The 24048-nt window shown below is 47.4% G+C and overlaps 1 protein-coding gene across 1 annotated transcript in view; it reads left to right on the top strand.

The window, feature by feature from the left end:
• LOC121001468 (syndecan binding protein) overlaps positions 1-24048 on the top strand; it is a 51083-nt gene that overhangs the window by 17527 nt on the left and 9508 nt on the right. Inside the window, exons 3-7 of the mRNA XM_040432542.1 lie at positions 370-457; positions 3338-3438; positions 15648-15809; positions 16378-16553; positions 20202-20373. Coding sequence (XP_040288476.1) covers positions 370-457; positions 3338-3438; positions 15648-15809; positions 16378-16553; positions 20202-20373 — 699 coding nt within the window. The remainder of the gene's footprint in view (positions 1-369; positions 458-3337; positions 3439-15647; positions 15810-16377; positions 16554-20201; positions 20374-24048) is intronic.

Genomic DNA, 24048 nt, shown 5'->3' with positions numbered 1-24048 from the left:
CCGTCCTTCCGGCCTGCGCATGCGCAGACCGGTAAAAATGTGAAAAAAAGATACAAGACGGATCCGGCTGTCCGCATGACAAGTGGAGAGACTGATCCGTTCTTGCAATGCATTTGTGAGACGGATCCGCATCTGGATCCGTCTCACAAATGCTTTCAGTCCCATCCAGATCGGCGGAACTGCCCGCCGGATCACACTGCCGCAAGTGTGAAAGTAGCCTAACTCTAGTTTGTTCTTTTTTTTGCCCGGTACTGGGTATATGAAAAAATGTGTGTTATGAAATCTACATGCTGCGTGTCTCGTATGAAGCCAGATGATACATGAGGGATATAATTTGTATGTTTTATTAAAAAATGTTTCCTTTTACAGGCTCAAACTGCATTTGCGACAAATCCTGCAACGCCAGCAATTTTATCGGAGGCTTCGGCATCCTCCTCATCTGCATCTCAGAATGGAGGTACGATCCAATGTGGACAGTTTTACACAAGAAAGACTTTGTTGTATTCAGTGTCAGAATGCTGAAGAGTTAAAGGGGTATTCCGGTTGTGAGGGGATAACTATTAGATTGATGGGGGGTCCTACCACTGAGACCCCCCCCCCCCCACACTGTATATGAGTGGGAATTCCAACCCCTCAGGTCCCTTGGGAATGCATGACGTGGCAGATCAGTCATGCGCACTACTGCTCCATTCATCTCCATGGGAGTTTGAGACAGCGGAGTACAGCACTCGCCTATTTCCTGAACTCCTATAGAGATGAATGGAGCGGCAGTGCACATGCTCAACCTTGAGGGATATGGGGTCCCATCTATCTAATAGTTATCCCCTAACTGGAATAGCCCTTCAATCTTACCTAGTTACCAGGGATTGGTGTAATTGTTACGTAGCTGCCATACAGTGCATAGTTTAAATCTGCACTGTGCCAATTTATGCATGCAGATTTAACCCTTTACAATGCATAGGGTGAAATCTGCAGCAAACATGCAGCGTTTGTCACAAATTCAGCCATAGTATCCGTACTGTCTGGCGTGGCTGTTGCAGCGGTGGAATACTGTCAGATACGATGTGGATTTTCAGCAGCGGTCCTGTGTGAATGTACGCAGACACTTTGATATTGAGAGAGGTGTGTTGCTTGTATAGACAGGGTTGTCATGTCGAGGCAATCCCCCTTTTTTTTTTTTTTTAAAGAAGCGTTTCAGCAAGTTTTTATTCTCTAACCTGTTAGAAAGGTCAGTGAATGTAATCTTCTCACCAGTGACAGTATTTGTGAGTTATCACCTCTCTTCTGATCCTCAGCTGTATCATGTGACCAGCACTCAGATTTTCCAAATGACACAATAGTTTCTCCTATAGGAGCCTCAATATCAGTCTCTCAGGAATAGAGAAGTAACTGACTTCCTGTCCTGTGTCAGTTGGAGATCAGTGTTGGTCACTTGACACAGCTGAGGATCTGAAGGGAGGTTATAACTCACCAATACAGTCACTGGTGAGAAGATTACATTCACTACAATTGACATTTTGTACCTTTCTAACAGGTCAGAGAATAAATATTTTGTGGGAGTGCTTCTTTCTGATGGCTGTAAGAACAGCTGCAGTATGTGACCGACATATGGTCCATAATATACACTGCTCAAAAAAATAAAGGGAACACAAAAATAACACCTCCTAGATCTGAATTAATTAAATATTCTTCTGAAATACTTTGTTCTTTACATAGTTTAATGTGCTGACAACAAAATCACACAAAAGAAAAAAATGGAAATCAAATTTTTTAACCCATGGAGGTCTGGATTTGGAGTCACCCTCAAAATTAAAGTGGAAAAACACACTACAGGCTGATCCAACTTTGATGTAATGTCCTTAAAGCAAGTCAAAATGAGGCTCAGTAGTGTGTGTGTGGCCTCCACGTGCCTGTATGACCTCCCTACAACACCTGTGCATGTTCCTGATGAGGTGGCGGACAGTCTCCTGAGGGATCTCCTCCGAGACCTGGACTAAAGCATCTGCCAACTCCTGGACAGTCTGTGGTGCAACGTGACGTTGGTGGATAGAGTGACACATGATGTCCCAGATGTGCTCAATTGGATTCAGGTCTGGGGAACGGGCGGGCCAGTCCATAGCATCAATGACTTCATCTTGCAGGAACTGCTGACACACTCCAGCCACATGAGGTCTAGCATTGTCTTGCATTAGGAGGAACCCAGGGCCAACCGCACCAGCATATGGTCTCACAAGGGGTCTGAGCATCTCATCTCGGTACCTAATGGCAGTCAGGCTACCTCTGGCGAGCACATGGAGGGCTGTGCGGCCCTCCAAAGAAATGCCACCCCACACCATTACTGACCCAATGCCAAACCGGTCATGCTGGAGGATGTTGCAGGCAGCAGAACGTTCTCCACGACGTCTCAAGACTCTGTCACGTCTGTCACATGTGCTCAGTGTGAACCTGCTTTCATCTGTGAAGAGCAGAGGGCGCCAGTGGCGAATTTGCCAATCTTGGTGTTCTCTGGCAAATGCCAAACGTCCTGCACGGTGTTGGGCTGTAAGCACAACCCCCACCTGTGGACGTCGGGCCCTCATATCACCCTCATGGAGTCTGTTTCTGACCGTTTGAGCAGACACATGCACATTTGTGGCCTGCTGGAGGTCATTTTGCAGGGCTCTGGCAGTGCTCCTCCTGTTCCCCCTTGCACAAAGGCGGAGGTAGCAGTCCTGCTGCTGGGTTGTTGCCCTCCTACGGCCTCCTCCACGTCTCCTGATGTACTGGCCTGTCTCCTGGTAGCGCCTCCATGCTCTGGACACTACGCTGACAGACATGGCAAACCTTCTTGCCACAGCTCGCATTGATGTGCCATCCTGGATAAGCTGCACTACCTGAGCCACTTGTGTGGGTTGTAGACTCCGTCTCATGCTACCACTAGAGTGAAAGCACCGCCAGCATTCAAAAGTGACCAAAACATCAGCCAGGAAGCATAGGAACTGAGAAGTGGTCTGTGGTCACCACCTGCAGAACCACTCCTTTATTGGGGGTGTCTTGCTAATTGCCTATAATTTCCACCTGTTGTCTATCCCATTTGCACAACAGCATGTGAAATTGATTGTCACTCAGTGTTGCTTCCTAAGTGGACAGTTTGATTTCACAGAAGTGTGATTGACTTGGAGTTACATTGTGGTGTTTAAGTGTTCCCTTTATTTTTTTGAGAAGTGTATTATGTAGTAGGGAAAAAGCTTGTCGTCTTGGTATTCATTTGGGTAAGTGAACTTGCTGTATGATGTGCTATGTTAATAATAATAATAATAATAATAATATAAATATAATAATTTTTTGCTTTGTCTAGGCCTGTACCCTAAACTGTACCCTGAACTGTTTCAGTACATGGGTTTAAGTTTGAGTGAAGATGAAATACACAAGAATATGTCAATGGTGCCGTCAGCTGGGGTAAGTAAACTGCACTATAGTGTTCTTTCAGTATCACCTGCAGACAGGTACTGGTCTCTTTGATATCTGCATCAATAACACATGAGCAATATACATTGGGGGTCATTTACTATCAAATATACGTATGTCTGTCGCAGATTGCTGCTCTATGGTTATTTGCGCCGCAATCTGCGGCTTTCCCCGCTCACGCCAGGTCTAAAAGAAAATTCTTTTTATGGAGTTGCGTGAGGGCTTGATTTTTGTGGGATGACTTGTAGTTTTCATTGGTATACATATCACTTTTTTAAATTTGTTTTTATTCCATTTTTTGTGGTGGTGAATAACCCAAAAAACAGGAAGTTTAATTTATTTTTTTATGCCATTTACCGTACGGGATAAATTACAAGATAATTGTGTAATGCGGGTCGTTATGGACGCGGCATTAACAAATATGTGGTGGGGATCTTATTGCAATTATTAATTTTTTTTTTTTTAACTTGGATTATTTAATAAAACTTACCCTTTGACCATTTATTAATCCCAAAAGGCTTTGGATTGCGTCTATAACACTCTGAACTGCTTATGCAGTACAGGGTATTATACTGACAGTCACCAGCAGGGTGCTCCAGGAAAGCACAGCCTGATACGGATAAACTGCAGGCAGGCCTGGGGTTTTCATTAGGCCCCAGACTGCCACCCGAATTCATTGGCACCTGCCATCTCATTTGCGGGGTGCCGGTAGGAGACAGACGGAGCTCCCTCCTTCTAAACCACTTACATACCACGGTCGCTATTGACTTGCAGGCAAGAGGGGACGGTTAGGGCGCGTGGTTACCTTGACTTGAAGCAAGGAGATTGCTGCCCCATTGACTTCAAGCTGGCCGGCACTATAACGCTGATGGAGAATAAAACTGTGTTTTTTGAACTTATGCAGTAACGGACAAGAGGATGAAACATATGATTATTAACAGTCTGCGGGCTACTACGAGGTGCTGCTGGCGGGTGTAGATGCATTTTTGAGGTGACAGGTTCCCTTTATTTCAAGCCACTTACTAATGTATTGTTATTATCCATATTGCTTCCTTTGCTGGCTGGATTAATTTTTCTATCACATTATACACATCTTGTTTCCATGGTTACGACCACCCTTCACTCCATCAGCAGTGGTATAGCTTGCACACTATATGAAAAATCACCGGCCTCTCTGGTGGCCGGGACTGTGAGAGCGCACACAGGCTGGTGCTTTTTCCTACAGTGTGCAAGCACGACCATCGCTGACTGATTGCAGGATGGTCGTAACCATGGAAACGAGCAGTATATAATGTGATAGAAAAATGAATCCATCCTGTGAAGGAAGCAATATGGACAATAACAATACATTAGTAAGTGGCTTGTATTACCTTTCTCTACATGATAAATGCTGTTTGCTGAAGTGACACAACCCCTTTAACTCCCAACAGTGAAATGCAGGTGCAGTGTATTTGAATGGAGGAGACATTGCATAATTTGTTTATTGTAAATGAGTCAACCATGACTTTGCTGTCCAATCTTTTTTTATTGTATTTTTATAAATAAAATAAAAAAATTGCGGGGAAAAAATGAATGGAGGCGACATCACATGGAAGGGATTTGCTTGGTCACATGACCCTCCATCAGCAGCCATTTTATGGGCCGGACCTTAGTGTGGACAGCACTAAAGACTTGGCAGGGGCATACCTTATGAAATATAAAAATGGCACATGATTTCCAAAAAGGTTATATTACTAAGTGCCATATATTCATGTTAGAAACGCATTGGTCAACAATAACCAGAAAGTAGCCAACCCCTTTAACCCCTTAATGAATGCCATACATGTACGGCATTATGCGCAAGGAATAGTATGGAGTGGGCTGCTGCGCTGGGAGCCCGCTACATATGTGGCAGTTCCTGGCCGTATAATACAGCCGGCACCCGACTGGAATTGGCGATGACCCTGAAACCTGTCATTTTCACCCCTCGGATGCAGATTTCAATAGCGATTGCTGCATCTGTGAGGTTAGGCAAAGGGATGTGGCTCCCCCTGCCTTCTGATTGGAGCCCCCGCAGTGATATCGCGGGGCTCAAGATGGTTACCGTGACAACCTTGGGCCTGCAGAAGGTTCCCAGGCCTGTCATGCTAAGCTGTGCACAAGGCCCTCCTTTAGAATGCCATTCACCATAATAGATCTCTATTATGGTGAATGAGACAAGGGATCAAAAGATTCCAGGTTCTAGTCCCCTAAGGCCAGACCCACATGAGCGAGTGGAATTGCGATAAACTTGCAATGTGTGTCGGTGAGAGGTCCCTTTCTGGCCTCCGCTCTTCTGACTGGATCACACAGCATTAGGGCTCATGCACAGGACCGTGTTGTGTTTACGTCCACAAACTGTGCATCCGCGAAACACCGATGCCACCCATATACTTTCCGAAATTTATGGAAGGGGCTGCCCATAATAGAAATGTGTAAAAGAAAAGGACATTTTCTCGCCCAGTTTCCTTGGGGGACACAGAAGACCTTGGGTATAGCTCATCTCCATAGGAGGCGTGACACTAAGTGAAAACTGTTAAGCCCCTCCTCCACAGCTATACCCTCAGCCTGGAGAGAGAGGCAGCCAGTTTTTGCTTAGTGTCCAAGGAGGCAAGACACTCCCTGCTCTGCAGGGCTGGTTTCTCCTTGTTTAAATTTTTGATTTTTACTTTTTTCTTTTCTTTTTGTTCCAGATCATCAGGGACAACAGAGACGCACTAGACCTCTCTGCTTCTCCCGGGGGTTGAGCTGCGCCAGTGCCGGTCACCCGCACTGCTGCCTCCCCCACAGAAGGCAAGGTGGATCAGGGCAGCCTAGCTCCCCTGGGGTGCCGCAGAGCGGCAATCTGCTTCTGCCTCCCCCCCCCTGCCTGGCTCCATAGGACATGCAGCCAGTGGCTGTCTCCCCTCAGCACAGGCACCTGGTCTCTGGGTCCATTCCCCCCCCACCCCCCATCATCTCCTTACCGGAGTGTTGCAGAGGCAGTGAACCCAAGGCCTGAGGTCCGCTCCTGACGGGGGGGACTCTGTGGAGTAAGGTATTCCGGTGCGGCCGGGCGCCGCAAAAATCTTATCCCAGGCTCCGCGGCCTGCTAGGCCGCCATTCCGGGTCCCTGACTCTTCCGGCGGCGGGGTGGGCTCCCGCGGCCGGCAAGCCGCCATTCCGGGCCCCTGACTCTTCCGGCCGGCGGGGTGGGCTCCCGCGGCCGGCTTTGGGCTTGACTTATATGCCCCAGCAGGCCCCGGCCGACCGTCGGGCGCCGCAAATTTAGTCCCCGGCTTCACGGCCTGCTAGGCCGCAAAATTCCGGCCTCTGGTGGAGGGGGCGGGAACTTCTCCAGGTGCGAATTCTTCCCGCCGGGAGGTTCCTCCGCCCCCAGGGGATCGCAGCGCCGCCCTCAAGGCCGGATCCCTGTTAACCCTTTGGGTACAGGCCGGCTCCCAATGGACCTGTATGGTTGGCCCCCCTTTTTCCTGATAATCTGTGCCCCTATATGGTGGCCCCCTTTAGCCTCAGAGAGGCTGTGTTTTAAAAAAATAAAAAAATAAAATTATATATAATATTAACAGATTTCTTGTGGGCTGCGCAGGACGCTGCAGCCTCAGGTGCTGCATGTCTGCATACCCTCTTTCCACACGCGGCATGGTGTTGCGCTCCCAGCCTGTGTCGCTGTTAGGGCATTTCCCCCTTTTTAGGCGGTTTTCTTGCCCTCTTCCAGGATACGGCGCTGGCCAAGTGCATGCGCCCCTTCCGTAGGCTGCATTCATCATCTCTCCAGTTATGGTGCCTGCCATGTGCATCCCCCCCCTCCTAGGCGGGATACTGCACTCTCCCTGGCTGCCGGCTGGCCATGTGCATGGCCCCCTTTTAGGCGGAATACTGCACCTTCACCGGATACGGTGCTGGCCATGTGCACGACCCCCTTCCTTAGGCGGAACGCAGCACTCACTGGATTCACTGCCGGCCATGTGCGTGACCCCCTTCTCCAGGCGGAACGCTGCACTCCTCACTGGATTCACTGCCGGCCATGTGCGTGACCCCCTTCTCTAGGCGGAACGCTACACTCTCACTGGATCTGTTGCCGATCATGTGCATGACCCCCCCCCCCCTTTTTAGGCGGAATACTGCACTCTCACCGGATACGGTACTGGCTTGTGCACGACCCCCTTCCATAGGCGGAATGCTGCACTCTCACTGATGTGCTATGATGTACTTATGTACTATGTTACTACGCTGCACTCTCACTGGTTTCGCTGCCGGCCATAGGCATGACCCCCCTTCCATAGGCGGTATGCTGCACTCTCATTGGATTCGCTGCCGGCCTTGGGTATGCCTCCTTCCCTCAGGCAGCATACATACATCCCTCTGTCTCTGGTTGTTTTTTCGCAGGTACGTTGCTGGCCATGTGCATGTATCCCATACATGGCGGGGTGCTTGCACTCTCGCTGGACCGTTGTCGGCCATATGCATGACCCCTCTTCCGTGGGCGGTGTACGCACTCTCGCTGGATTCGCTGCCAGCCATGGGCATGCCTTCCTTCTTTCCTCAGGTGACATACACACATTCTCACTGACTGTGTTTGTCTCTCACCAGTACGTTGCTGGCCATGTGTATGACTCCCATACATGGCGGGGTGCTCGCATTCTCCCTGGATGAGATGCTGGCCATGTGCATTACCCTCCCTTTTTTCTGGGCGGCATGCTACACTCTCACCGGATACGTTGCTGGCCATGAGCATGACCCTCTAACATGGGTGGAACGCTTGCACTCCCATTGGATACGGTGCTGGCCTTGTGCGTGACCACCCCTCATTCCATGGGCAGATTTTTGCACGCTCATGAGATTCACGACTGTCCTTGTATGGCTGTGCTGGACTTGTACATGTCCCCCTTCATTGGCAGAGTACTTGCACTCTCGCTAAGTTCAGTGTTGGGTGTATTATTGCACACTCGCTTAATGCTAGGATAACCCTGTGCATGTTCCCCTTTCACTAGGTGGACCTCCTGCGTTCATGCTGAATTATAGGGTATGTCCTGCTTCTCTGAAGTAGGTACAGCCCTAGGCATCACTCCCTTTTGGGACCGGCCTTTGCAGTCTTGCCGACTGCAGTTTGCCAGGTACAATTCCCCCTTTCGGGGCGGACTGCTTGCGTTCCATCGCAGGCTATACTAGGCTTGTGCATAACTCCCTTTCAGGTTGCACCTTGCAATTCCGTACATGCTGTGGCACTCTGTGGCGAGCCCCCTTCTTTCGCTGAAGTAACCTTTTTGCAGTGAGCGGACGTTCTTGTGCGTTGTTTGGGCTGTGTATGCCTTCTCCTCCTGTAGGTGGGTTGGCCTTCTCACTGCTTACGGGGCTGCTCGTACGTATGCCTCACCTGCTTCCTGCGGCATACTTTTGTTTTCTTGGGATATGATGCTTGCCGCAAGCCTTGCACTCGTCTCTAAGGAGTTCATTCTGTCCACCTGACCCGGACGGGCTCTACTTGCTCTCTGCTGCACGGAGCTGGGTGGTACTCATTCATTTAGTTGGCCCTTCATCCCAGGGAGTGTTCGTGGTTCCTAGATGCGTGCCCATTCGTCCTTCCGCGGTATTGCTTCCCTGCGCTAGTGGTCACATGGTCGAGAGTGCTGTTGTCTGCAGCGCCCCTCGAATTCTTTGTTGGCTCTGGCAGGACTGCTGTTCCCTTGCCTGCTGCAATTTCCTCCTCTTCGGATGCAGTGTGGTATGAGTCCTTCCTCTTGGCGCCTCTACGCTTCAGTCTGATCTGCTACCAGGTGCGGGCAGCCTTTCTCGGGAAGGTCACCCAAATTCTCTTGGGTGCTCGATTACCCAGGTCCGGAGGACTTCCACCTTGGGTTCTTCAGGGTATTCGCCTTCTGCGAGGCGGTGAACCGGGCATCTCACAGTGTAGCAGGGTTCTGCTTTTGAGCTGCCCTATGACTTCCCTGTTGCCCACTCCTCCTTTCGGTTGGAGGGTGTTATGCCGGCCTCTGTCTCGACTACCATTATCTCGCCGTCTCTGTTTGGCTCCCGCTCGGTACAGATCACTCCGATGTGGCTTCTGCCCCGCCAGACTTCAGGGGCTGTTCCTTCACTGTCCTCCCCTTCTGGGGAGAGCATGGTTGTTCATGTGGATGGTTCCGGTGTTTCCTTTTGGCCTCGTACTGTCTCCCTTGTTCACACTGGCTGTATTAGCTGTGCCTATTTACCGAGTCTACCGCGTTTCTGTCCTCCCGCTGAGAGCAGATTGCGTGGTCCATTCTAAGTCAATGGTCCTACTGTAGACTTACCTTCTTGGTAACTTGGGGGGACTACCTTTCGGTCCAGATTGTCCTTTGATCTCCCACACCGGGACTGTAGAACATGGCTACATCAGCATGGACTTTAGCCTGTCTTGTCCTGGCATCTGGCGGATGCTGGGCGGACCCTTTGGTTCCTTTCCGTCTGTCCTTCTGCTCCCCCACTCGGGTGAATAGGGACAACGTTGCTCGGGGGCCGACGGGACCAGTTTTGTCGACTCTTCTGCCCGTGTTACTGGTCTGCGCCTGATCACATTGGGTTTTCGCCCGCTTGCCAGGCGACTCCAGCGGGTTCGCTACTGTCCGCTCCTGGCTGTGTTTCGTCCAGGATCTGTCGTAAGATTTTTATTTTATTTTTTTTATTTTTTATTTTTTTGTCTGGGGTTCTGTGGGAAGCTGTGCATTCCCCACTCTGACTTTTCTCTCCCCATGGTTCTGTCTTTCTTTTTTTCCAGTCCGGCCTGGGACTGGGATTCCTTTTCTTGAGGTGTCAAGTGTCGGCGCAGTTCTTCCTCTTCCAGCGTTCCCAGGCCCTCTGGGCCTGTCAAGACCTTCTTACTCGAAGTGGCTCTTTGGTTCCTCTGTACTGTCCTTCGGTACCGCCCTGGGAACTACATACTGAGCTCTCGGCGCTCCAATCTTGTCCTTGGAGCCGTTACAGAAGTTCTCTCTACCCTGGCTGTCCTGTACGGTTGTGTTTCCGTATCAGTCGTGTCTCTGACGGGTGCCTGAATGGCCCCCTTTTTTTTGTCCGAGCCTTCTGTCTTTCCCAGGACAGGGCTGTTCTACATCCCGTTTCTTCCTTCCTTCTGAAGGTGGTGTTTGCCTTTCACTTCAACACGTCACCGATTTGGACGTTGTTTGGGCCTGGCCGTTTTTACTTGGAGATCTCCGACTCTTGTCGACGTTCGGTCTCTTGGGTTTCCTGGAGGCCCGCGCTTAGGGACTCCAGGGTGGTTTTTCCTCCGCGTTATCAGATTGGCTATTGCTGAGGTTACCGCACCGAGGGCAGGATTCTGCCTTGCTGTCACCGAGAGCGATCGGTGCCTCCTGGGCCGGAGGCATTGGGCTTCGGCCATGCATTTGGGCAAGGCGGCCACAGGTCTTCCTTGCACGCCTTACCGAGTTATACAGGGTGCATACTCTGGCTTTGGCAGATGCTGCCTTGGCCCGCCTGGGTCTGCAGGCGGCGGTTCCTTGATGCCTTCGGGTGCTTCGCCTTGGAGCTGTGGTCCCTCCCCTTTTGGACTGCTTTTGAACGTCCCAAGGTCTTCTGTGTCCCCCAAGGAAACCAGTAAAATCTCTTTCTCGCTCTTTCCTTGGGGGACACAGCACCCACCCATTCATTGTTTTTCTCTACACGGTTTCCGAGTTTTTTGTTACCCGTTGGCTTGTTGGTTCCTTGTTGGACTTTGCCTTTTCTCACTACTTGGACACGCAACTGGCAGTCTCTCTCTCCAGGCTGAGGGTATAGCTGTGGAGGAGGGGCTTAACAGTTTTCACTTAGTGTCACGCCTCCTATGGAGATGAGCTATACCCAAGGTCTTCTGTGTCCCCCAAGGAAAGAGCGAGAAAGAGATTTTACTGGTAAGTTATACAAAAATCTCTTTTTTTTTTTTTTTTGCGGGGCCCTGGAACGGAGCAAATGCGGAAAGCACATTTTTTAATAAGCAAGTTTAAATGTTCAGAAAACAATCCAAAATGATACTAAGAATCAATGTGTTAAAGCTGCGCGTCTATGTCCAGAATTGTGTGAGCCACAATCCTCCACATCTGGAGCGAAACGTCCGGTTCTATAATTTGTGGCTTGTAAATTGATTCCTAATATCGTTTTCTGGATATTTGATTTTGCTTGTTAAAAAATGAACGAATTGCATCAATTTGGAGTGGCATGAAATATTTATCTGATATTAAGGCCCCTTTCACATGAGCGAGTTTTCTGCGCGGGTGCAATGCGTGACGTGAACCCGCACTGAATCCTGACCCATTTATTTCAATGGGTCTGTGTACATGAGCAATGTTTTTCAAGCATCACTTCTGAGTTGTGTGAGAACCGCAGCATGCTCTATATTGTGCGTTTTTCACGCAGCCCTGGCCCCATAGAAGTGAATGGGGCTTCAGTGAAAAAATGCGGATGCAATGCGTTTTTCACTGATGGTTTCTAAGAGATGTTTGTAAACCTTCAGTTTTTTATTACTTGTGTGAAAAACTCATCAAAATGCATTGCACTCGCTTGGAAAAAACTGAACTGAAGGCAATTGCAGACAAAACTGACTGAACTTGCTTGCAAAATGGTGCGAGTTTCACTGAACGCATCCAGACCTAATCCGTCACGCTCGTGTGAAAGAGGCCTAAGTCCTTCAAATGCACCCATACCCCAAAAGTGTGCAGACCTCAACTCCTGTGGGTGCGATCATCAGTCGCATTACCTTTTGTGCAGCTCATCACTATTCAAGTGTATGGGATTGAACTGCAGGACCAAGCGCAGCCTCTCTACAATGGACGGAGCTGTGCTTGAATAATATGAAGAGGCCACATGCTAATATTTATATCTTTTGAAAACCTCTAAAGGGAACCGGTCATCAACTTAATCCTAGCGATGAGTCGACCAGCACACGCCGAGATGTACGCCGCGCGGGATAGGACCGATTCCACGTGTAGCTAAATGGAAAATCCCAGCAGACGTGACTTAATCTTCAAGAAATTTTATTATCATAAATCAATATGTCCCATCATCTAGGACGCGTTTCGGCAACTGCCTTTTTCAACAAGTAAATTTACATGGTAGGAAGCAGATATATATACAGGCATCAATGATTAAGGATAGGGAACCTCCCAGTAACATCCACGCCCATAGGGGGCGGTACATTTCAGATTAACATACAGATAAAGGGTTAATCAAACAAGCAGACGGCACTGGTATTAGAACACATACTAATGATATAGATAATAGATGGTAAATACCAGCGTGGCTGAGAAAATTCTTCAATGGATAGTGGATGTCTAAAAAATATAATATACAAATTAATGAATGACAAACAGAAAATGCATGAGTGAACAGAACCAGAACTTAAATGTGCATAATTTCGTAATCTCTATTGAGACCCCTTGGATGAAGGGTGTCCAGGGTGTGGATCCAATAGGCCTCCCGACGCAAGAAAAGCTTTTTGATGTCACCTCCCCGCCTGGGCCTAATGACCTGTTCTATAATTTCAAACTTCAGTTGAGCAATTGTATGATTATGTTTCTCAAAATGGGAAGGGATAGGTAGGAGTAAATTTTTGGTCCTAATAGTTGACTTGTGCTTGCCAATGCGATCCCGAATACTCAGTATTGTTTCACCAATATACAGCAACCCACATGGACATTTAATCAAATAAATGACATTAGCTGAATCACATGTAAAAAAGCCGTCTACTGGGTATGTACGTCCAGTATGTGGGTGGTATATATTGGGCCCCTTGATTATATTGGAGCACTGGAAGCAATGCAGACACGGAAAAGTACCCTTCCGCTGTGTAGCCAGTACACTCTGTTTGAGGGCAACACGAGTACTCCCAATATCCGCGCGTACTAGTTTATCCTTATAGCTTTGGTTTAGAAAGACCCTAAGTGGATTAGAAACCCTTGCTAGTTCTGGTAAAGAACAAGCTAAAAACCAAAGAGTGGCACTGATCCACAAATACCATCCGTTCAATCAGAAACTGGATAATGTCATAAGGAAACATTGGCACTTGCTAGAGAAAGCGTACCCCCAGGTTGAGGAGTTCAAAAATCCGCCTCTCATCTGTAATAAAAAAAAACAAAGCTATAAGGATAAACTAGTACGCGCGGATATTGGGAGTACTCGTGTTGCCCTCAAACAGAGTGTACTGGCTACACAGCGGAAGGGTACTTTTCCGTGTCTGCATTGCTTCCAGTGCTCCAATATAATCAAGGGGCCCAATATATACCACCCACATACTGGACGTACATACCCAGTAGACGGCTTTTTTACATGTGATTCAGCTAATGTCATTTATTTGATTAAATGTCCATGTGGGTTGCTGTATATTGGTGAAACAATACTGAGTATTCGGGATCGCATTGGCAAGCACAAGTCAACTATTAGGACCAAAAATTTACTCCTACCTATCCCTTCCCATTTTGAGAAACATAATCATACAATTGCTCAACTGAAGTTTGAAATTATAGAACAGGTCATTAGGCCCAGGCGGGGAGGTGACATCAAAAAGCTTTTCTTGCGTCGGGAGGCCTATTGGATCCACACCCTGGACACCCTTCATCCAAGGGGTCTCAATAGAGATTACGAAATTATGCACATTTAAGTTCTGGTTCTGTTCACTCATGCATTTTCTGTTTGTCATTCATTAATTTGTATATTATTATATTTTTTAGACATCCACTATCCATTGAAGAATTTTCTCAGCCACGCTGGTATTTACCATCTATTATCTATATCATAGGTATGTGTTCTAATACCAGTGCCGTCTGCTTGTTTGATTAACCCTTTATCTGTATGTTAATCTGAAATGTACCGCCCCCTATGGGCGTGGATGTTACTGGGAGGTTCCCTATCCTTAATCATTGATGCCTGTATATATATCTGCTTCCTACCATGTAAATTTACTTGTTGAAAAAGGCAGTTGCCGAAACGCGTCCTAGATGATGGGACATATTGATTTATGATAATAAAATTTCTTGAAGATTAAGTCACGTCTGCTGGGATTTTCCATTTATCAACTTAATCCTGACCTCACTGAGGGCAGTATAAAATAGTGACAGACATGCTGATATCAGCGATGTGTCACTCATAAGCTAATAGTAAGTGGTTGCTGAGAACCAGCATCATAACCATTACAGCCCGGGCCTGGAAAAGAGTCAAATCTACCTGAGAAGAGTCATGGTTATTATAATCTCCTGCTCTCTCACCCATCTGCTGATGATTGGCAGTTCTCTCCTAGAGAGAAAGGGAGAAAACCAGGTAGAAGACTGTCAGTCATCAGCAGGAATTCATGAATAACCAGGACTCTTCTCAGGTGGCCGGGACTCTTTTCCAGGCCCAGTCTGCAATGATTGTGATGTTGGTTCTTGGCAACCACTTACTTTTAACTTATAAATGACAGACCGCTGAAATTAACTTACCTGTCTCTACTTTATACTGCCGTTAGTATGGGCAGCAGAAAGGTGATGACAGGTTCCCTTTAAATGTCAATAATAGTGTGTGTGTGTGTGTGTGTGTGTGTGTGTATATGTATGTGTGTGTATATATATATATATATATATATATATATTATATATTTTAAATCTTCTGGCATATGCAAGATCACTGACGACCCACATTCTCATTACATCAACTTATCCCAACCCCTTTAAAGTATAAATCGGGCTTGTGTGTAAGACAAGATGGTTGGTTATAGTTGGCCTTGCATCTGGTCCAACATTTGCCTTCATTAACTTGTATCGGATAGAGCAGTGTTGGCGAACCTATGGCACGGGTGCCAGAGGCGGCACTCGGAGCCCTCTCTGTGGGCACCCGCACCTTGGAGAAAGTCTATGGTGTACCAATATGCCTTAGACTTTTCCTGCCATTCATTAGCGCAAGGCACGCTATGAACAGCACAGGCAGCACACTGAATGTAGGCAGGCTATTATAGCTAAATGATAAAGTACATGGAAGATATATTATATTGGTATTCAAGTTAACTTGTTGTATTGGCACTTTGCCAAAAGTTGGTTTTTTGTTGCAGTTAGGGCACTCGGTCTCTAAAAGGTTCACCACCACTGGGATAGAGGGATGCTGGCTGCTCACCAAATGACCCCTAGTGATTTTATCGTAAGGTTTAGACCAATACATTTCCTTTTTTACTCTCTTTCTAGATGCAGGTAGCAAGACCATCAGCCATGAATAACATGGTAGCTCCTGTGACTGGAAGCGATGTGGGAGTCCGCAGAGCAGAGATAAAGCAGGGGCTCCGGGAACTTATATTGTGTAAAGACCAGGATGGAAAGATCGGCCTCCGCCTCAAGTCCATTGACAATGTAAGTTTCACGTCGGTCAGTACTGGATTAGGCTACTTTCACACGAGCGTTTGGGTGTCCGCTCGTGCGCTCCGTTTGAAGGGGCTCACGAGCGGCCCCGAAGGCATCCGTCTGGCCCTAATGCATTCTCAGTGGAGGCGGATCCACTGAGAATGCATCCGCCTGCCAGCGCTCAGCCTCCGCTCCGCTCAGTGAGCGGACCCCTGAACGCTGCTTGCAGCGTTCGGGTGTCCGCCTGGCCGTGCGGAGGCGAGCGGATCCGTCCAGACTTATAATGGAAGTCAATGGGGACGGATCCGCTTGAAGATGACACCATATGGCTCAATCTTCAAGCGGATCCGTTCCCCATTGACTTTCAATGTAAAGTCTGAACGGATCCGCTCAGGCTACTTTCAGACTTAGAAAATTTTCTAAGTAATAATGCAGACGGATCCGTTCTGAACGGATGCAAACGTCTGCATTATCGGAGCGGATCCGTCTGATGAAACATCAGACGGTTCGTGTGAAAGTAGCCTTAGGCTCAGACTTGGTTATTTCATCTCCTGGAAAATTGCATTTTCTTTTTCAGGGTATTTTTGTGCAGCTCGTACAAGCCAACTCTCCAGCTTCTTTAGCCGGTCTAAAGTTTGGTGATCAGGTTCTTCAGGTCAATGGTGAAAACTGTGCCGGCTGGAGCTCTGACAAGTCTCATAAATTTCTGAAGCAAGCTGCAGGGGACAAAATAAATATGGTGATTAGAGACAGGTTGGTACAAGGATCTCCTAAGCAGCAGAAACTGTTTCCCAGGAATTACTGCCATCAATTTGTGGTAAACCAGTTTGGATTGCATATAAAAATTGTCCTGCAAGAGGACAGTAGTCATGTAGTTCTTAGCAAATATAAGGGGGAGTTCACATGTGCCATAAGCTACTGAGCAGGTTTGCTCACCACTAAATGTAGGAGAAAGTGGACCAGAATTTTGGCCACAGGAGAAACAGCGGAGGGCGCTATCAGAGAAAAATGTTCATAAAAACCAGTTTTTATTGCATGCATATTGCAATAACCCTTCAATGCCCAGTAATACTTTTTGCTGGCTATTCCCTTTTAGTTTTGATGATCAGCATATCAGTAGTAATGGGTCAGAACAACTGGACTTGTATTTCTCTTGAAGTTAAAATGACTTGTACAAGAAATCTCCAGCATTAAAAACTGACTGTGCCTTCAGGCAGCATAGTCTGGTAATCATAATCAACATGAGGTGAGAGACCTCATGGAGGTAAGATGTTGATTGCATTTGCTTGACTGAAGCTATTAGGTGTGATTAAACTGCCTCTGGAGAGGTGTTGGGACAGCACTGTAAGGCCTCATGCACACGACCGTTCCGTGTCCGTTGTTCCGTTTTCCATGAATTTCTGCGGACCCATTGACTTTCAATGGGTCTGTTGAAAACTCGGATAATGCACCGTTTGTCATCCGCGTCCGTGATCCGTGTTTCCAGTCCGTGAAAAAAATATGACCTATCCTATTTTTTTTCACGGACAACGGTTCGCGGACCCATTCAAGTCAATGGGTCCGTGAAAAAACACGGAGGCACACAAGATTGTCATCCGTGTCCGTTTTTTTCCTATCATTTGCAAGGCAAACTTGACTTAGATTTTTTTTTTTCACTTTTCATGTCTGGTGATCCTCCAAAAATCAAGGAAGACTCACGGAACAACGGAACCCCGTTTTGCGGACCTTGAAAAAATACTGTCGTGTGCATGAGGCCTTAGTGGCAGAGAATAGATGTCTTCATTTTCCACCATTATTCAAGCTTGGTTTCTCCAATTTAACACAAATGGATTCTTTAACCCCTCTTGAACCAGTCCTCCTATGTCTAAGGCTGAGTTCACACTTCACTTATTTGGTCAGCTATTTTCATCAGTTATTGTGAGCCAAAACTGGGTGTAGGTCTAAAACAGAAAACCGGTGCAGATCTTTCCATTAGATCTCATCTCTGGGTAGGTTTCACTACTGGTTTTGGCTCCCAATAACTGATGGAAATAACTAGCGATGAGCAAATCGACTTTAGATGCTTCATCCGAAGTCAATTCGCATAAAACTTTGTTTTAATATTGTACAGAGCAGGCGCTCTGTACAGTATTAGAATGTATTGGCTGCGATGAGACGAAATTATTAACTTTGTAATAACTTCGGAAATACATTTCTACTGTAAAAAACCTTTTGTACCAGTTACCACTTGGAACCGAATCCAAGTTCAGTACAAAGATTTTTTTTACAGTAGAAATTAATTTCCGAAGTTATTACACAAAGTAATAACTTCGGCTCATCGGAGCCAATGCTTTCTAATACTGTACAGAGCGCCCGCTCTGTACAGTATTAAAACAAATCCCTAGATAATAACTGAAGTGTGAACTCGGCCTAAGACGCAAACCTTGCTGTCCTTAAGGCCCCTTTCCCACGGGCGAGTATTCCGCCCGGATGCGATGCGTGAGGTGAACGCATTGCACCCGCACTGAATACCGACCCATTCATTTCTATGGGGCTGTTCAGATGAGCGGTGATTTTCACGCATCACTATATTCGCAGCATGCTCTATATTCTGCGTTTTTCACGTAACGCAGGCCCCATAGAAATGAATGGGGTTGCGTAAAAATCGCAAGCAAGTGCGGATGCGGTGCGATTTTCACGCACTGTTGCTAGGATGATCGGGATGGAGCCCCGATCATTATTATTTTCCCTTATAACATGGTTATAAGGGAAAATAATAGCATTCTGAATACAGAATGCAAAGTAAAATAGGGCTGGAGGGGTTAAAAATAATAATTGAACTCACCTTAATCCACTTGCTCGCGTAGCCCAGCATCTCCTTCTGTCTCCTTTGTTGAATAGGACCTGTGGTGAGCATTAAATACAGTTACAGGACCTGTGGTGACGTCACTCCGGTCATCACATGATCTTTTACCATGGTGATGGATCATGTGATGACCGGAGTGACGTCATCAAAGGTCCTTTACCCAGGTCCTAAAGAAAGAATACAGAGGGAGATGCCGGCTGCGCTATCAAGTGGATTAAGGTGAGGTTTTTTTTTTAACCCCTCCAGCGCTAGTTTACTATGCATTCTGTATTCAGAATGCTATTATTTTCCCTTATAACCATGTTATAAGGGAAAATAATACAATCTACAGAACACCGATCCCAAGCCCGAACTTCTGTGAAGAGGTTCGGGTTTGGGTACCAGACATGCGTGATTTTTCTCACGCGAGTGCAAAACGCATTACAGTGTTTTGCACTCGCGCGGAAAAATCGCGGGTGTTCCCGCAACGCACCCGCACATTTTCCCGCAACGCCTGTGTGAAAGAGGCCTAAGAGTGTCCTTAACCCTTTCCCGACCAGCGCCGTAATAGTACGGCGCCGGCAAGGTCTTTAAAGATGGCGCCCGCTCCTGAGTGGAGCGGGTGCCATAGCCGCGGGTAGCCTGCGGTTTCTTATAGCAGACACCCGCGGCTAATGTCCGCAACCGGCAGTAATGCTGATCCCAGACATTAAACCCCTCAGATGCCGTGGTCAATCCAGACCGCGGCATCTGAGCGTGTGAAACACCGGAAGCGTGCGCTTCTGGTGATGCTGTGGCTCCCCCATGCGGCGATCGGAGGTGCAGAGCCTGTGTGCAGCAGCGCCTGTCTTTGTGAATGACCAGGAGGCTGCTGCTTAGTATTTCCTATGAAGCCTTGCCTGTAATAAGGCTCCATAGTAAACTAGCAATTTTCTCAAACTCCAATGCTAGTGCATTAGGGTCTATAAGAATAGCAATCTAATGATTGCTTGTTATAGTTCCCTATGGGAACTATAAAAAAAAAGGGGGGGGGGGAGTGTAAAATATAAGAGTGAAACTGGATCACATCCTCAATACTATGCTTTTATCTAATAACTGCTTCTCAGCGCAATTTATAGTATACCGACCCCTATGTTGCATATTATACATGAGGCATTGGTATACAATTTGATCAAAAAGCATAGGCCCACTCACCACGACAAGGTTGCCTCTTTGAATGGGACCCTACTCTAAATTTGGCCCAGCGACCACTGGCACCGCAGCACTGCACCAGCAGGCAGCGAGACCCAGCAGTCAAAGAGCGCCCCTGCTGTCTGGCAAAGCCACCCTGGCACTGGGCCCCACCAGCACAGCACCAAAGCAACAATGTCATGACCAGAGGATGTGGATCGGCAGGGATGCTAGGAGTCGGACCCTCAAGATGGGTCATCACTATTGTAGTGCTGCACAACTGTGTAAGGTATTCTGGATCTTCTATTGGTTTTATTAGCCTTTTATTACCGTCATTTTATCAGTCGGCTGTAATGTGATTTGTATTCCATATTGCTGAACAACTGTTGTGTATTTTTTTTTTTTAGGCCATTTGAACGCACCATCACAATGCACAAAGACAGCAGCGGGCACATTGGGTTCATTTTCAAAAATGGCAAAATAACCTCCATTGTCAAGGACAGCTCTGCTGCAAGAAATGGCCTTCTTACCGAGCACAACCTGTGTGAAATTAATGGCCAGAATGTCATTGGATTGAAGGTATGTTGCTCTATTTGTGCGGACGTCACCCTGAGGTCAGTGATGCTCCATATCTCTGAATTTCCACAAGGCCAACCTGACCTTGCCTCATACAGCTATCTACCAGACTAAATACTCCAGCTATTAAAGGGAACCTGTCGGCTGTCTTTGCTCTTTAAGCTTCCATCGCTAGCTTTTACTTTAGCTCTACAGCTTCATACAGATGTCCTTATATTTAAAGGGGTTCTCTGGGCTTAACCTTTTTTTAGCTAAAACAAAATAACCTGTGGAGGAAAGATTATTGCTCATATACTTGCCTTCCACAGTGCAGCCGTTCTTGAGATCTGCCTCCCAGTCACGTGGTCCCTCCAGATGGGTTTTCGGTGCTTCTGGGCGAAGTTCGTCTTCTAATCTTCCTCTCTTCTCTTCCTGCCTTGAGCAGGAGACGGATCGTCACTAATGACGTCACCGCCTCCTGCAAGTTGAGGCGCCGGCCTCCGTCGTCTTCCTCCAACGCAGGCGCAGTACATACAATTACAGTGCGCATGCGTCGGTCTTTCTGCTCCGGCTTCGTACAAATTTACACTGCGCATGCGCCGGTATCTCGAGTGAGGGAAGCATCAGAAACTGCTTCCTACAGTTTCATTTCAACTTCAACTATGGATGGCAAAGGGGGCACATGAGGGACACTGGAAATGGGGGCAAATGAGGGGCATTGTGGATGGCAAAGGAGCACATGAGGGGCACTGGAAATGGGGGCAAATGAGGGGCACTGTGGATGGCAAATGAGCACGAGGGGCACTGGATGGCAAAGGGGGCAGTCTGCAAGTGGCGGATCCACAAAATATGATTACTGTCCGTGTGCGTTTTTAAAAAAAATTTTTTATGCAGTCCCATTCAGTTCTGTGGGTTTTAGATCTGCATTATGAGGACCAGAATAGGGCATGTTCTATATTTTGCAGAACTGAGATACGGATGTGGAAAGCACATGGACGTCATCAGTGTGTTTTCTACATCCGTATGTCAGTTCCAGTAAAGGTATTCTGGTCCTCAAAATAAGGTCCTCAAATTCATAGAACTCAATGGGATTGCAAAAAATGATGATCACAAAATGGATATGGTCGTGTGCATAAGGGTTTATATACACTGCTCAGCAGGCAGGATCATACAAGATAGGATTAGATACACGGCTCAGCTGGCTGTATCATAGAAGATGGGATTAGATACACACTTCAGAAGGCTGTATCACACGGGATAGGATTAGATACAGATGTGTTTGGGTGTGCTTGCTGCTTCCAGCTGTTTATCACACTCTGGAGATGGTGAGGGCAGAGCCTGTGGACGGTCAGTGATGGGATTAGATACACAGCTCAGCAGGCTGTATCACACAGGATAGGATTAGATACAGGTGTGCTTGCTGCTTCCAGCTGTTTATCACACTCTGGAGATGGTGAGGGCAGAGCCTGTGGACGGTCAGTGATGGGATTAGATACACAGCTCAGCAGGCTGTATCACACAGGATAGGATTAGATACAGGCGTGCTTGCTGCTTCCAGCTGTTTATCACACCTGGAGATGGTGAGGGCAGAGCCTGTGGACGGTCAGTGATGGGATTAGACACTGAGTGAGAACAAATTCATGTCTCTGCAGAAAGATGGACACAGGAGTTGTAGTGGGTGTGGCTGCTGCAGACAGAGCAGAGTGGGGGGCGTGGCCAGCCTGTGACTCATCACTGTGCAGTGCAGCCAGGATTGTGTATCAATAAAGTTATGTATTCAAAAAACAAGCGGAGAAAGTAAACAGATCTGCCAGGATAATGTGATGTCTTCCAGGGGGGAAGGAAAGCTCAGACATGAAAAACAGGTATTGGGGGCATATGTATGCATGGTGAGGGGTGTTAGGAGCACATAAAAAGAATTCTGATTTTCAGGCCTGGACCGCCTAACGCAGATTCGCGTTCCGGAGGTGGCAGCCCTGCGCAGAGTCACGCATATATGCGTCATCTCGCGCGAGCCGAGATTTCCTGTGAACGCGCGCACGCTCACAGGAACGGAAGGTAAGAGAGTGGATCTCCAGCCTGCCAGCGGCGATCGTTCGCTGGCAGGCTGGAGATGTGATTTTTTTTTTTTAACCCCTAACAGGTATATTAGACGCTGTTTTGATAACAGCGTCTAATATACCTGGTCCTCTGGTGGTCCCCTTTGTTTGGATCGACCACCAGAGGACACAGGTAGCTCAGTAATATGTTGCACCAAGCACCACTACACTACACCCCCCCCCCCCTGTAACTTATTAACCCCTTATTCACCCTTGATCACCCCATATAGACTCCCTGATCACCCCCCTGTCATTGATCACCCCCCTGTAAAGCTCCATTCAGACGTCCGCATGATTTTTACGGATCCACTGATAGATGGATCGGATCCGCAAAACACATACAGGCGTCTTCCTGGAGCTTTCCGGGGGGGTGATCACCCCATATAGACTCCCTGATCACCCCCCCCTGTCAGGCTGCATTCAGATGTCCGTATGATTTTTACGGATCCACGGATACATGGATCGGATCCGCAAAACACATACGGACATCTGAATGGAGCCTTATAGGGGGGTGATCAATGACAGGGGGGTGATCACCCCATATAGACTCCCTGATCACCCCCCTGTCATTGATCACCCCTCTGTAAGGCTGGGTTCACACTTGAGCGTTTTACAGCGCGTTCAAACGCGCTGTAAAACGCTCAACACATGAAAACCAATGCTTCCCTATGGCCCTGGTTCTCACTTGAGCGTTTTACAGCGCGTTTGAACGCGCTGAAAAACGCCCTACGCTCAAACAAGTTCTTGAGCTTCTTTGGGGCGTTTTGACGCGCGTTTGTGGCCATAGGACACTGCAGTCAATCACACAAACGCGCGTTTACTATTGTAAAAAACACGCATAAAAACGCGCGACAAAAACGCACGTTAAACGCGCATATAAAATACGCTCAGGTCTGAACCCAGCCTTAGGCTCCATTCAGACTTTTTTTGGCCCAAGTTAGCGGAAATTATTATTTTTTTTTCTTACAAAGTCTCATATTCCACTAACTTGTGTCAAAAAATTAAATCTCACATGAACTCACCATACCCCTCACGGAATCCAAATGCGTAAAATTTTTTAGACATTTATATTCCAGACTTCTTCTCACGCTTTAGGGCCCCTAGAATGCCAGGGCAGTATAAATACCCCACATGTGACCCCATTTCGGAAAGAAGACACCCCCAGGTATTCCGTGAGGGGCATATTGAGTCCATGAAAGATTGACATTTTTGTCCCAAGTTAGCGGAAAGGGAGACCTTGTGAGAAAAAAAATATATAAAATCAATTTCCGCTAACTTGTGGCAAAAAAAAAAAATTTCTATGAACTCTCCATGCCCCTCATTGAATACCTTGGGGTGTCTTCTTTCCAAAATGGGGTCACATGTGGGGTATTTATACTGCCCTGGCATTTTAGGGGCCCTAAAGCGTGAGAAGTCTGGGATCCAAATGTCTAAAAATGCCCTCATAAAAGGAATGTGGGCCCCTTTGCGCATCTAGGCTGCAAAAAAGTGTCACACATCTGGTATCGCCGTACTCAGGAGAAGTTGGGCAATGTGTTTTATAGTGTCATTTCTCGCCCAGTTTCCTTGGGGGACACAGAAGACCTTGGGTATAGCTCAT

The sequence above is a fragment of the Bufo bufo genome, chromosome 5 (assembly GCF_905171765.1).
Source record: "Bufo bufo chromosome 5, aBufBuf1.1, whole genome shotgun sequence".
NCBI lineage: Eukaryota > Metazoa > Chordata > Amphibia > Anura > Bufonidae > Bufo > Bufo bufo.
Note: the sequence above shows the minus strand (reverse complement) of the source record. Positions and strands in the feature narration are given on the sequence as shown.